The sequence below is a fragment of the Trichosurus vulpecula genome, chromosome 5, assembly GCF_011100635.1.
Source record: "Trichosurus vulpecula isolate mTriVul1 chromosome 5, mTriVul1.pri, whole genome shotgun sequence".
Lineage (NCBI taxonomy): Eukaryota > Metazoa > Chordata > Mammalia > Diprotodontia > Phalangeridae > Trichosurus > Trichosurus vulpecula.
The window spans coordinates 104089114-104103735 of NC_050577.1; the positions used below are offsets into that span (position 1 = coordinate 104089114).

The 14622-nt window shown below is 40.5% G+C and overlaps 1 protein-coding gene across 2 annotated transcripts; it reads left to right on the plus strand.

The window, feature by feature from the left end:
- The first annotated feature begins 7983 nt into the window (after positions 1 to 7983).
- Positions 7984 to 13817, plus strand: LOC118850679 (anionic trypsin-like). Of its 2 annotated transcripts, XM_036760253.1 has the most exons (6): positions 7984 to 8023; positions 9774 to 9927; positions 10730 to 10735; positions 10976 to 11229; positions 12841 to 12977; positions 13665 to 13817. In XM_036760253.1, exons 1-6 carry the CDS (start codon positions 7984 to 7986, stop codon positions 13815 to 13817), a joined length of 744 nt encoding a protein of 247 aa, XP_036616148.1. The 2 variants fall into 2 exon arrangements, with proteins under 2 accessions (XP_036616148.1, XP_036616149.1); XM_036760254.1 differs by lacking the exon at positions 10730 to 10735 and having other exon boundaries at positions 9774 to 9930.
- The last annotated feature ends 805 nt before the right edge of the window (positions 13818 to 14622 follow it).

Genomic DNA, 14622 nt, shown 5'->3' on the forward strand with positions numbered 1-14622 from the left:
CTTGTTGCTTGGTTTTGTTAGTATTATATAGAAATTCTGATGATTTCTCTGGGTTTATTTTATATCCTTCAACTTTGCTAAAGTTGTTAATAATTTCAGGTAGTTTCTTAGTTGATTCTCTAGAATTTTTTAAGTATACCATCATATCATCAGCAAAGAGTGATAGTTTTGTTTCCTCATTGTCTATTGTAATTCCTTCAAATTCTTTTTCTTCTCATTTCTAACATTTCTAGTACAATATTGAATAGTAGTGATGATAATGGGCATCCTTGTTTCTCCCTGATCTTACTGGGAAAGCTTCTAGCTTATTCCCATGACACATAATGCTTGCTGATGGTTTTAGATAAATACTACTTACTATTTTAAGGAAAACTCCATTTATTCCTATGCTCACTAGTGTTTTTAATAGGAATGGGTGCTATACTTTGTCAAAAGCTTTTCCTGCATCTATTGAGATAATCATATATGATTTCTATTAGTTTTGTTATGGATATAGTCAATTATGCTGAAAGTTTTCCTAATATTGAACCAGACCTGCATTCCTAGTATAAATCCCACCTGGTAATAATGTATCATCATTAAGATAAATTGCTGTAATCTCTTTGCTAATATTTTATTTAAATATTTTGCATCAATATTTATTAGGGAAATTGGTCTATAATTTTCTGTCTCTGTTTTGGATCTTCCTGGTTTAAGCAGCAGCGCCATATTTGTGTCATAAAAAGAATTTGGTAGGACTCTACCTATTTTTCTGAATAGTTTATATAGTGTTGGAATTAATTGTTCTTTAAATATTTGGTAGAATTCACTTATAAATAATGTAAATGCATGCTTCTATCTTGCCCTGGAGATTTTTTCTTAGGCAGTTCATTGATGGCTTGTTCAATTTCTTTTTCTGAAATGGCATTATTTTAGTATTTTACTTCCTCTTCCATTAATCTCAGCAATTTAAATTCTTTGCAAATATTCATCTATCTCACTTAGATTTTCAGAATTACTGGCATTTAATTGGGCAAAATAGCTCCTAATTATTGCTTTAATTTCCTCTTCATTGGTGGTGAATTCATACTTTTCAATTATGATACTGGTAATTTGATTTTCTTCATTTTAAATAAAATTAACCAAAGTTTTATGTATTTTATTGGATTTTCCATAAAGTCAGCTTTTACTTACATTTATCAGTTCAATATTTTTCTTACTTTCAACTTTATTAATCTCCTTTGATTTTGCAGAATTTCTAATTTGGTATTTAATTGAGGATTTTTAATTTGTTCTTTTTGTAGCTTTTTTATTGCATGCCCAATTCATTGATCTCCTCTTTCTCTATTTTATTCATGTAAACATTTAGAGATATACAATTTCTCCCAAGAACTTCATTGGCTGTATCCCATAAGTTTTGGTATGTTGTCTCATTGTTCTCTTCAGTGAAATTATTGTTTCTGTAAATTGTTGTTTGACCCACTCATTCTTTAGGATTAGATTATTTAGTTTCCAATTAACTTTTAGTCTATCTTTCCATGGCTCTTTGTTACATGTAATTTTTATTGCATCATGGTCTAAAAATGATGCATTTAATATTTTTGCCTTTCTGCATTTGATTGTGAGGTTTTTATGCTGTAATACATGGTCAATTTTTGTGTAGGTGTCATATACCACTGAGAAAGAGGCATATTCCTTTCTACTCCTATTCAATTTTCTCCATAGGTCTATCATATCTAACTTTTCTAAAATTCCATTTACTTCCTTAACTTTTCTTTTTTATTTTGTGGTTATATTTATCTAGCTCTAAGAGGGGGAGGTTGAGGTCCCCCATGAGTATAGTTTTGCTGTCTATTTCTTCCTGTAACTCATGTAACTTCTCTAAGAATTTGGATGCTATACCACTTGGTGTATATATATTTAGTATTGATATCACTTCATTGTCTATGGCACCTTTTAGCAAGTTGTAGTTTCCTTCCTTATATCTTTTAATTAGATCTATTTTTGCTTTTGCTCTGTCTGAGATCAGGATTGCTACCCTTGCTTTTTTTTAAACTTCTGCTGAAGTACAATATATTCTGCTCCAGCCTTTTACCTTTACTGTACGTGTATCTCTCTTCTTCAAATGTGTTTCATGTAAGCAACATATTGTAGGATTCTGATTTTTAATCCACTCTGCTATCCACTTCTGTTTTATGGCAGATGTCATCCTATTCACATTCACAGTTATGATTACTAACTGTGTATTTCCCTCCATCTTATTTCCTCCCCACTTTATACTTTGCTCTTTCTTTTCTTTTTTCTTTCTTTTTCTCAGTCAAGGAAAAAGACAAAGTTTATTAAGGATTCTCCATATTGGGTTGTCTTAAGAAATCCTACTTTTTGAGACACTTGTTTTCACAAGTGAGCCAGATTCAATCTACTGTTTGATCTCTCTTTCATCCTGTCCTTCCTCACCAGTGTTTTGCTTCTCATCACTGCCTCCCCAAACATGCCCTTCCTTCTATCAGCCCCCTCCCTTTCCCTATAGGGTAAGATAAATTTCTATGCCCAGCTGAGTGCATATGTTATTCCCTCTTTGAGCAGAATCCAATCAGAACTCCCCCCTTCTTTCCCTCCACTGTATAGGTCTTTTGATCCTCTTCATGTTATGTAATTTACTCTATTCTGCCTCCCCTTTTCTTCTTCTCCTTGTACAATCCTTTTTTGCCCCTTAATTTTTTTATATCATATATCAAAGTCAACTTATACCCACACCCTCTGTCTATGTATAACCCTTCTAACTGCCCTAATAAAGATACAGTTCTCAAGAGTTATGAGTATCATCTTCCTGTGTAGGGATTTAAGCAGTTTAACCTTATTGAATAACATGGTTTTTTTCTGTGTTATTTAACTTTTTATGCTTCTCTTGAGTCTTGTATTTGAAGATAGAATTTTCTGTTCAGCTCTGGTCTTTTCATCAGCAAAGTTTGAAAGTCTCTTATTTTATTGAATGTCCATCTTTTACCCTGAAAGATTATGCTTAATTCTGCTGAGTAGTTGATTCTTGGTTGTTATCCAAACTCCTTTGCCTTCTGGAATAACATATTCTAAGACCTACAATCCTAACTGTGGCTTGATATTTGATTATTTTTTCTTTCTGGCTGCTTGAAGTATTTTCTCCTAGATCTGATAATTCTGGAATTTGGCTATGGTGTTCCTTGGAGTTTACATTTTGGGATTTCTTTTAAGATATAATTGGTAGATTCTGTCAATGACTATTTTACCTGCTGGTTCCAGGATACCTCTCATTTATTTTCCCAATTTTTTCTCCTACCTCTCTTATTTGACTTTTAAAATATTTTTTGAGTTCTTCTAAGAAGGCTCTTTGGGTTTGAGACTGATTCATATTCCCCTTTGAAGTTTCACATGTAGGCATTTTGACAATGTTGTCCTCTTATGAGTTTGTGTTTTGATCTCCCCTGTCACCATAGTAGCTTTCTATGGTCCATAGAAAAGACTTCAAAGGGTCAGGGGCCTGGTCAGTGGCTTTATGTGCTGGGCTGTCAGGTGCTGGTGGCTTGCTTGCTGAGCTGGGGTGGGGTGGGCCAGTTCTAGTTGGGCCTGTTGTTGCCTGGGTTTGGGGCTGGTAATTTGCCTTCTGTGCTGGGGCTGGAGGCCGCCTCACAGCTGGCCTGCTATGCCACTGGCCTGATCTGTGCTGTTGCAAAGAGCCTCCCATTGGCTTGCTCTGACACTATGCTGTTCTGTCTTCCCCTTTTATTTGAATGAGACAGACTTTTCCTGAAGTCCTTCTATGTTATCTTAAGCTGGAAAAGTGTTTCACTCTGTCTTTCTGTTCTTTCACTCCAGAATCCATTTAGAGGCTTAGTTTAACATTGTTTCTGAAGAAAAATGGGGAGAGCTCAGGCGACTTCTTGGCTTCTCTCTGTCATCTTGGCTCTGGTTCCTGACCATTACTTTTGTATATGAAATAAGGGTTATACATCTCCCTTGCTACCAGCTCCCAGATGCAAAATGCATGTGATGCTGTTATCTCCTTTGCATTTCCTAGATGTTTTAAATGCAGTGGGGGGTTGGATCATATTCGAGAATCAGTCTATAGGAGCCATCCCATGGAACACATGCTTGGGTTCCTGTATTGGTAATTAAGATGGGCTTTTAGCACTTATTCAGTCAAGTGCCCTTGAAGAGTTTGGCCTTTGTTTTCTTGATTAAATTAGGAGTCCTTGATGACCTCCTTGCCTCAAGGGGAAGCCTAGTTTACATGGGTTTGAGTGACATGTTTGTGACATCAGAGGCTTTTAGACCATGTGGGTTTAAGTCGCATTTTTGTGCCGCTTTTGGGTCACGTGGGTGACTCGCATGTGTGACTCACCTTTGACCCTGAACAAGATATAAAACCGGGGTTAGCTTTTCTTTTTCAGAGCTCTTACCCACAGCCCTGGCGGCTCAAGTGACTCTGGGCCAGCCCTTGTTATGAGCTCCCAGGCTGAACTTAGATGTTGGTAACTATGAATTATATTTGGTCTGTCTGTCAATGTTTGTAATTTGTTTGTACTTTGCTCTGAAGTTCTGGGTGCTGGCATTTTCCCCTGAACTAAATGAATGGTATTTGTATGCCAGATTAAAGTAAGCTTTTTAATCCCTTAGCATTGCTTTCCTTAGTAAAGCAGATCAAAAGAACCTGAGCTTTTGCAGCATGCTGGTAGCATGCTTGTTGTTGGGCTTGTGTTGGGCTTTCACCACCACAACAGCTGCTAGCCAGATTGTTGAAACAAATATAGTCGGCAGGATCTGCATTTCAAAAGGAAAGTACTGCAGTGGCTGAACGTTTCCCAGTTTTTGGATTGTTCTTTGTACTTGGGGTGGCTATAGTTCTATGGAGCCCCAGGAGCAACAAAAGCCTGAAGGAAAACAGGCCTGTGGAAGTCCTGGGAGTGGTTTCCCAGGGGCCCAGAGCAGGGGCCCTGGGAGATAATCCCTTCTTCTGAGGGCTTGAGCTGATAAGCCTGGCTCTGGAAGATTGTGCTGAAAGATGCCTTGAAATTATATTGTATGACAAATTTTGAAACAGGAGTGGAGAATAACCTTCCTGCAGAATTGACAGGAGCAGGAATTGGTGGTGAGGAGAGAGAAGAAGCAGAAGATGGCAGCAGGGAAAACTGCCTATGTGAGAAGTTTGGAAAGGTGAGAGTTGTGAGCTGCCTGCATCAGGATTCCAGCAGAAGGAGGACTGGGAACACAGGAGCTTGGGGTTCAGCCCTGGGGCAAGATGGAAACTTTTCAGCAAGGCTCTGAGTGTACTTTTTTCCTGACTTCTCCAGCCGGAGCAGAGAACTTTGAGGTGAGCAAAAAGGTGGAGAATCACCTACATCACAACTGAGATTCCGGCAGAAAGCCAGGAGAGGCCAGCCTCAGCCAAACAACCAGGAACCCAGGGGCTTGGAATTCAGCCCTTGGGCAAGATGGAAACTTTGCAGCAAGGGGCTAAGTGTGCCTTTCTGCTGCTTCCCCCTTGGGCTGCTTGGGACCCAGGAGGGAGGGGTGGATTTGTTCATAATTGGGTGGAGAAAGTGTCTTGGACCCCCAGGGACGCCACCCTGTCTGCTTTATTGCCCAGCTGCCCCTCAGGACTTGGAAGTGGGGACTGGAACAGCATGGGGAGAACAGACCCCAGCAGAACTTTGGACTTTGGGTGCCAAGTGGAAGCCTGCAATGGCAGTCTGCGGAGAAGGAGACATCCCCAAGAGAACTCTATTTGTTTGTTTGTTTGCTTTAGAACTTTACTAACTAAAGCATGCCCATGCCTGAGGGTACTGGAAAAAGCCTGCAATGACAGTGTGATGCTCAAGAAGTACTTTATGAGTATGAGATAAAGAGATTAACTTGCTTTGACCTAGGGGTGAACATAGGAATTGTAAACAAATATTTGGGAATGGCACTGAATGATATGTGTTGCTTTGTTGTGAATGATATGTTTTAGTTTCCTGAGTGATTGGATCACAATGTATAATGCCTCTATTTTGTTCCAGGATCCATGACTATTCAGATTATGTATCCTTGAACAGGGGTGGAGTGTGTTGGCAATCAAAATGGCCTCTTAGCACTCAGTTCAACCAAGTGCCCTTGAAGAGTTTGGCCTTTGTTTCCTTGATTAGATTGGGAGTCCTCGGTGACCTCCTTGCCTCAGGGGAGGGCCTGGTTTACATGGGTTTGAGTGACATGTTTGGGACATCAGAGGCTTTTAGACCATGTGGGTTTAAGTCGTCTCTTTGTGACGATTTTAGCTCACATAGGTGAGTCGCATGTGTGACTCACCCTTGACCCTGAAAAAGATATAAAACCGGGGTTAGCTTTTCTTTTTCAGAGCTCTTACCCACAGCCCTGGTGGCTCAAGTGACTCTGGGCCAGCCCTTGTTATGAGCTCCCAGGCTGAACTTAGATGTTGGTAACTATGAATTATATTTGGCCTGTCTGTCAATGTTTGTAATTTGCTTATATTTGCTCTGAAGTTCAGGGTGCTGGCTTTTTCCCCTGAACTAAGTGAATGGTGTTTGTATGACAGATTAAAGTAAGCTTTTTAATCCCTCAGCATTGCTTTCCTTAGTAAAGCAGATCAAAAGAACCTGAGCTTTTGCAGCATGCTGGTAGCATGCTTGTTGTTGGGCTTGTGTTGGGCTTTCACCCCCACAACAGCTGCTAGCCAGATTGTTGAAACACTTCCTGAAAATGTTTATTAACCATTTGGATGTATGTTGACTCATTGATGTGTTAGGATGATTCCAGTTTTGCTTCTGGAATGATTGAGGGTTTTCATTCATTATTTTTCCCCTTTAGGTATATTCCCTTTCGGTTCTTTGCAACTTAAATATTATTAATTTAATTTTCTTTTTTGAGTGCTCACATTTGATCTTTCTTTTTACTTTTTTGAGAAGGTATTTTCTTTTTGTCATTACTACCTTTCTTATTTACCCTAACCATTTTCTTCATTCTGTCTTCATTATTGTGAAAACTATTGGGAAGATGGGCTATATCATAATATGTCACTATGTAACTCTGCCATATTTCTGTAAGCCTTCTCCATGGTTTTTCAAAGATTATTTACAGCTATTTGGTAATCAAATGAACCAGTTCATTAGAAGCCCTGATATGTAGTTTATCCAGGTCTAGGTAGGTAGGTGCTCCTTTACCTTCTTCACTCTTGTAGTTCCATACCTTATTAACTATTTTTGTTCTGTTTTTCCCAATCTAGATGATGGTGATGGTGAAAATGATAATATTCTTCCATTCAAAATTTTAATCAAAGACAGCTCCTGCTTGACACCCACTTGAGGTAAATAGGATGTAGTAGAAAAGTTGAAACCTCTGTGAAGGCCTGGTTGTGTTTTCTAAACCCCATTTAACATTGGGTTCCTCATTACCAAAAGAGTCAGGATTTGTCCTGAAATAAGAGTCTTCTTCCTCAAAAGTAGAGACAATGGAGAGCAGAATTTCTTGTGCCTTCTGAGGTCCTGAATCAGAGAAACTCCTAACATCCCCTATTGATGATTTTATTCAGGATCAGAGCTCTCCCCAAACAATCTAGATAAATCTCTAAGTGGATTTTTCAGAGTTTCAGATAACTGTTAGTTCCTCTTCCTTTCCCACCATCAACATCACCACCTGCGCCATCGCCGCAAATGCTATTATCCTAACCAAGAAGAATATATGTCATTAGAAATATTCTTGCCTGCCCTCTGTAGGGATCTCATCTATTCTGTTTTATCAACTCCAAGGAATTTTCACTGGAATCAAGTATTCTGTCTGTCCTACAGAAACTTTTATTATCTTCAAATCATTCGTCTATAAAAATAGGTAAATACAGTAAGGCTGATACGAGACCTAGGGAAAGGGAAAGTTGACAGGTGTATGTGTTAAGGGAAAATGTGACCTTCCCAACTACACACAGAGAGAGGTATAAAGCTGGGAGCCTTCATCAATGTTAGGCATACTTCTGTCAACATGAAGTTCCCACTTATCCTGTCCTTCATAGGAGCAGCTGGTGAGTTCCCCTCATGCTTACCTCCCTCATTATTCCTTCAGAGCCACCTCCTGTTTCTTTCTCTTGTTTTACCCTTCTGTTTCTCCCTCTCCAGCTAGTCTGGCTTTCCATTTCTCCTTTATATATTTGTTTAGATTATCCCCATTTTCACTGACACCCCCACCCCACTCATTTTCTGTATGTCTCCATTCTGTTCTCATAACTTGATGTTCAATCATGCCTGACACACACCCTACAAAACATTTCTTCTAAACTCACAAGTATGTTAGAGTCAGCTCAAGCCTGGTTCTATTGTTACAAGTTCAGTTTGAGCACTTACACCTTGGAAATCAGCAGCTGCTACAATTAGGGCTTGCTTTTTTTGTTTGTTTGTTCATTGATTGTTTTTACTGAAGAAAATGATGGAGAAAATGTTAGCAATGCAAATTCAACTTAAAAGTATGCCAGGCTTTCACAGAGACTGTGTTGTCACTAGTCCATTCCTGTCTAAACTGGACCACTAGCTGCAGAGATCTAACTAAACCAGGGTGTGAATGAAAGCTTCCTATACAATTCTCTTTTGTGAAAGCCCTGATGAGACACGGTTTTCTACAGAAAAAAAAAAAGCTGGTGGGTGGTCCCATACTAGAAGCTGGGGAAATATCTAATGCAGAATAGTATTAGGATTCCTTAAGCTCCAAATGATCTGGACCTGGTGAAGAAAACTAAAAGCAATAAAAAAAGATTTAAGTGGGATTTCCCACATGTTGGAGAAAGGAATTTCTACTGTTTTTTAAAAGGGTAGAATCAGTACCCAAGGTAGATGAGATGATTGCAAACAAGGGAGAGCAGATATATATTTATGTATACATACATATATATACACATAGGGAGAGAGATGGATAGATATAGATCTCTCTGTCTATATATACATATACATATATATATATATATATATATATATACACATTATATATGGGTATATATACTGATATTTTGTCTCCCCAGTAGAATGTAAGTTCCTTGAGGGCAGAGACAATTTCATTTTTGCCTTTTTGTCTGCATAGCCTGGCACAGAAGAAGAAGCTTAATAAGTGCTTATTGTTTGATAATCAATTGAAAAAGAAACGATTATTCTGACCTGGCCATGCAATGGAAGGCTGCTTGTTTCTTTCTCTAGTGTGCTCATCATCACAATTTGTTTTGCTGTTGAGCTGTTTTTCAGCTGTATCTGATGCTCAATGACCCTTTTTGGGATTTTCTTGGCAAAGATACTGGAGTGGTTTGCCATTTTCTTAGCCAGTTCACTTTACAGATGAGGAAAATAAGGCAAATAGAGTTAAGTGATTCCTCCAGGATCACACAGCTAGTAAGTTTCTGAGGTCAGATTTGAACTCAGTAAGAGGAGTGTTCCTGACTTCAGGCCCAGAACTCTATCCACTGCACCACTAGCTGCCCATCATCACGACAATCATGAGTAAAATCTAGGAAACACAGTAACAACACTTAGTGATCAGGGCTCGTGAATGCTAAAATGGTTGATGAGAATAATTAGGGATGGGGAGACTACTGGCAATGTTAATAATGGCCATAATTGCGATGACCTGAGTACCATGAAGACATGCAATCTCAGACTCAGAAGAAACTCATATTTGAAAAAAATTTTAAAAAATATACTTATAGAAGATAATTCATAGAAATCATGCCCAGTTGTCAGGGCTTAGGACTCATACTTTGCTAAATTGTTGTCTTTTTCTTTTTCCACCTGAAGTTGCTTTCTCCAGTGATGATGACAAGATAGTTGGGGGCGAAACATGTGAGGAGGCTTCTGTCCCTTTCCAGGCGTCTCTGAATATTGGCTACCATTTTTGTGGTGGCTCTCTCATCAATGAACAGTGGGTGGTGTCTGCTGGTCACTGTTATCAGTCGTAAGTGACAGAACATGCTCAACTTGGGGGTCTTCTAGCTATGGAAGCTCTTATAAAGGTCAGGGGAAAAGCGGGGCAAGATCTAAGGGGAAGAGGACAAATTCTCAGCAATCACACCCTTTTTTTTTTAAAGCACAACTTAGACATGGGAGAGAGGCTAGTGGTAGGGAAGGGAAAATAGGATCTATATGGCAAGCTTGTGATTTCTTCCCCCGCCCCCATCTCCATGGGCGCTACTGGGTTAGCAAGCACCCCGGGGTTGGAGAGAAAGCATGGCTCCCCAATTTTATGAGATAATGTTCTCTTCCACTTAACTTTATGGTTACAATAGAAATTGTGGGGGTTTCTGCACTAAACACGATCCATGCCTACATTTCCTTTGAGGTAGGATTTAAGTCTTTGTTGCTGCGTCTGCCAACCCACTCCCCTTCCCTCAAAGTAACATAATTCTGGTATTTGGAGTAAACTTAGTTGAGGGGGATTGCAGTGGATAAAGGAAGATGCCCACATTATGGCCACATGATCACTCCTGTCCAGGACTGAGGTCTAATGGAGAAAGCAGAAATGGCAGTTGAAGAATTTGAAGAAATAGGAAGCTTCCTTCAAATGGGAATTTGAAATAAGACAGGGATTGAGGTGGGACTTTGAGCTAAGTCCTAAACGTCAGGGATGATAGAGTGGTTATGAAGTCCAGAGATGGCAGCAATAAGAATCTGTACAGGATGGAGTGGCAAGGTACACCCAGGGAAAAGTCTATCATGGTCAGGAGATGGGCTGGGAGCGGGAGTGACAGCTCAAGTATAGGGTAAGAGAATGGGCTAGTCTAATGGTGGCACTTCTTGGGGTAGGAGTGGAGAGGAACCATGCTACTTCCTGCCCTGACCAATGCTGGCACTTTAGACAAAGCCCCAGCTGCTCCAAGCTAGTCCCAGCTCTATCCCCAAGCCTCTAGAGTTGGTCAGTCCTACAGCAATGTAGGAAAACTGTGCTTCCTGCACCCCCTGGGGACACTCGTAGCACTGAACAAGATTCTCCTTCCTTACAGTCGTGTCCAAGTAAGACTTGGAGAGCACAACATTGAGGCTACTGATGGAAATGAACAGTTCATTGATTCAGAAAAGATCATCCGCCACCCTAAGTACAACTCCAGGACCCTAGATAATGATATCTTGCTGATCAAGCTGAAGACTCCAGCCGTCCTTAATGAATATGTGAATACCATCTCCCTGCCCAGCGCTTGTGCTGCTGTAGGCACTGAGTGCATTATCTCTGGTTGGGGCAATACTCTGAGCTCTGGGGGTGAGTAGCATTGTCTTCTCTCATAAACCTTTCCTTCTATCAGCCGCCTAACCTTTGGTCAGATTCTTCCTTGTTCCTATTCTGTATAGTAGGCTTCCTGCTCTTTGCCCTCGGCTAGGTCTCAAGACACAGTGAATCAACACTATTGCTGGGGAGGTTACAAACGATCTCCACAGTTGAACCTCAAAGTCCATTCTAGGAGGGATTTATCTCTCTTCCTGTCACCAACCTACCCCAGGCCCCCAAGGGAAATGAAATGATTTGCTGGGTCAGGTGTTGAGAAACTATCTTTCCCTTAATTCAGTGAGGAGCTTATAAATTGTCCTCACTTTACAGATGAGGAAATCGAAAACCAGAGAGACTGTCATTTATCTATGGTTATACAGGTGTTAAGTAGCAGTGCCATTTAAGCCCTACATTCAGAGTTCTTAACCACGATGCAGGTAACCAGGGCTTTGAATGGTTTCAGGGCCCAGGAATTGTAAAAATAACTGAATTTTTCCCCTTATTAATGAAAACAATTAGAATAGAAAGCTACAAATTTCCTCCCCCTGAGTATCTGTTACTCAGGTAAGAGGCTGCTTAGCTCTGCCTGCTCTCTCCCCTCTTTGTAATGTCCCAGGGCCTCTGTCTCTGTGCCACCAAGTACTAAGGGTCCTAAGATCTCTCGCCACACTGGGCCTTATGTCCTTATGCCTTGAGGCCTTGTGTGCTGACTCATGAGGTACCTTGCTCACCTCAAGTACTTGCCCAGGGTACATTGTATAGTGGTAATCCTGACTGCTAAGTTCCTAGTTATGGTTCTGCCCAAATCCTGTGCTTCCTACCTGTATGTCCTTAGGCAAGCTGAAGAATGAGTAGAACTTCAGTTTTATTGCCTGTAAAATGAATGAGCCTTCCTAAGACATTATAAGACCTGTGAATCTAGTTCTCCCTCCATGTCACAGAAGCAGTTGATATACTTTTCCAGCTTTGAAATTTATACCACCTGCCCTGCCTTTAATGAAAATGAAGCTTCTCTGGTGGTTCTGGCCTTCTGTTCATTAGAAGAACTTGATTAACAGACAATCTGAGGTCAATTAACATTCACCCATTTCCTGCACTTTCCGCTCACTTCCTTATTCTCTCAGCAGGCAGAAGAGCTGTCTCTTTTTGGATACCAATCTACAATTTTACAAAGCCATCCATATTTTAAACATAGAGTGATGAAAAGAAAATGTTTTACTTGTCTGGCCTCTTGTACACTGTATTTACATTTATTTATTTAGCAAGTATTTCATAAGTGTCTACTATGTCCAAAATACTATGCTGGATGCTATGGGGGACCCTTAGGCTTATAGACCACTCCTTGCCTTCAAGGAGCTTATAGTGTATTTGTGGAACTGAAACAAGTACATGAATGGCTATGGTGCTGGGGATATATGTCAGCTGCCATTAAAGAAGTATAAAAAGATATGAAAGTTTTATCAGATAAAGAAATACAAGCCATTTTCTCTTTTCCAAGTTAAGATTTGCTCTCTATTCAGCTCTCAAGGTTTTGAACTTCGCTTGCCTTTGTGACCTACTCGGATGCCCACATTTCTTTTCCATCTCCTCCCATGTTCTTTACAGCCTACTATCCTGACCTGCTTCAGTGTTTGGTTGCCCCCGTTTTGTCTGATGCTGATTGCAAGGCCTCTTACCCTGGAGAGATCACTGACAACATGATCTGTGTTGGCTTTCTAGAGGGTGGCAAGGATTCCTGTCAGGTAAGGCCTTGCTTGTCTAGATGCTGAAACCAAAGGCACCTGTGGGAGAGCAGGGGTTCTGGAACCATCTAAGACTCTGTGATTAGAGAGAGAAGAGCTGTATCCCTGCTCAGGTCTCTACTTTCTAGAACAGAGTTCTTAATCTGGGGTCCATGAACACTCAAGAAGTCTGTAGAGAGATTTCAGGAGGTCCAGGAACTAAAATGGAAAAAAAAATACATCTTTATTTTTACTTACCTCTAACTGAAATTAAGCATTTTCTTCATTTATGAATGTAGGCAACAACCCTTATTCTGAGAAGGGGTCCAAAGGCTTCACTAGGCTTCCAAAGGAGTCCATGATATAAAGTTAAGAATCCCTGCCAAAGAGCAACCCCAGAACAGGGATGAATGTGAACTGATATCTTTATTAGCAGGCATTTGGGGCCTGGAGCTTTGGCTCTTATATCATTGGAGCTAAGGTTATGATATGAAGAGATAATAAAGATTAAGGAAATAGTCCTAAAGATCCAAAGGGATAGAAATAGCATTGGAAGGGAATATTGTGGAGGGCTTTCTGTACCAGCTAATCTATTGCACTAGGGGAGCTATAGTGTTCTTTTCATGATTCCAAGTTTCATCCTAAGGCCTAGGCTTCAGTCCCTTTCCTTTCTCCCCCTTCTCATTCATTCTTGTTCTCCTTTTCCAGGGTGACTCAGGTGGCCCTGTGGCCTGTAATGGAGAGCTTCAGGGTATCGTCTCCTGGGGCTATGGCTGTGCTCAGAAAAATAGGCCTGGTGTCTACACCAAGGTCTGCAACTATGTGGACTGGATCGAGGAAACTATTGCTGCCAACAGCTAAATTCCTCCTTTCCCTCCATCACTTGTTCTGGATTGTTGACACTATATTAATAAAATGATGCCTTTTGATGCCTGTGTCTTGTGCTTTGTGTCTGTGCTCGGTTTCCCCACATTTGTCCCTAAGATCACATAGCTGCTTCTGGGCAGTTATGGCCCAAGACAGTACTGACTGGGGGCGGTGGTCTTCTCCTCCACTGTCTTGCCTTCAGACCCAGATCGGGGACCTTAAGGGAGTTCTAGTAACAATACTGACCCTTGGCAACAAAAACTAGAGTCTTTTCATTCATGTCAGCTGTAACTATGAACTTACAGATTTCTCAATACTTATTCCTAGGTATTGGGATAGAGGCAGATAGGTGGTATAGCAGATAGAGTACCAAGCCTAGAGTCAGGAAGACTCCTCTTCCTGAGTTCAAATCTGGCCTCAGACACTTACTAGCTGTGACCCTGGGCAAGTTACTTAACTCTGTTTGCCTCAGTTTCCTCACCTATAAAATGAGCTAGAGAAGGAAATCGCGAACCATACCAATATCTTTGTGAAGAAAACCCCAAATGTGGTGATAAAGTATTAGATGTGACTCCAACTACTGAATAACAACAAGAAAAACTAGTGGGATATCAAGACTTTACAATTCCTACCAGATATCAGGCACCTGCTAGGAGATATCCATCTAAAGATCACTGGGGAGGAACTTCAGAGAATCTGAGAAGCGACCAGACCTCACACTCTGTCCTTTAAAGGTACCATCTAATACTTTCTGACTGGCTGGTGATTTGTGTCATCCTCTATTATAACCTGGTCCATG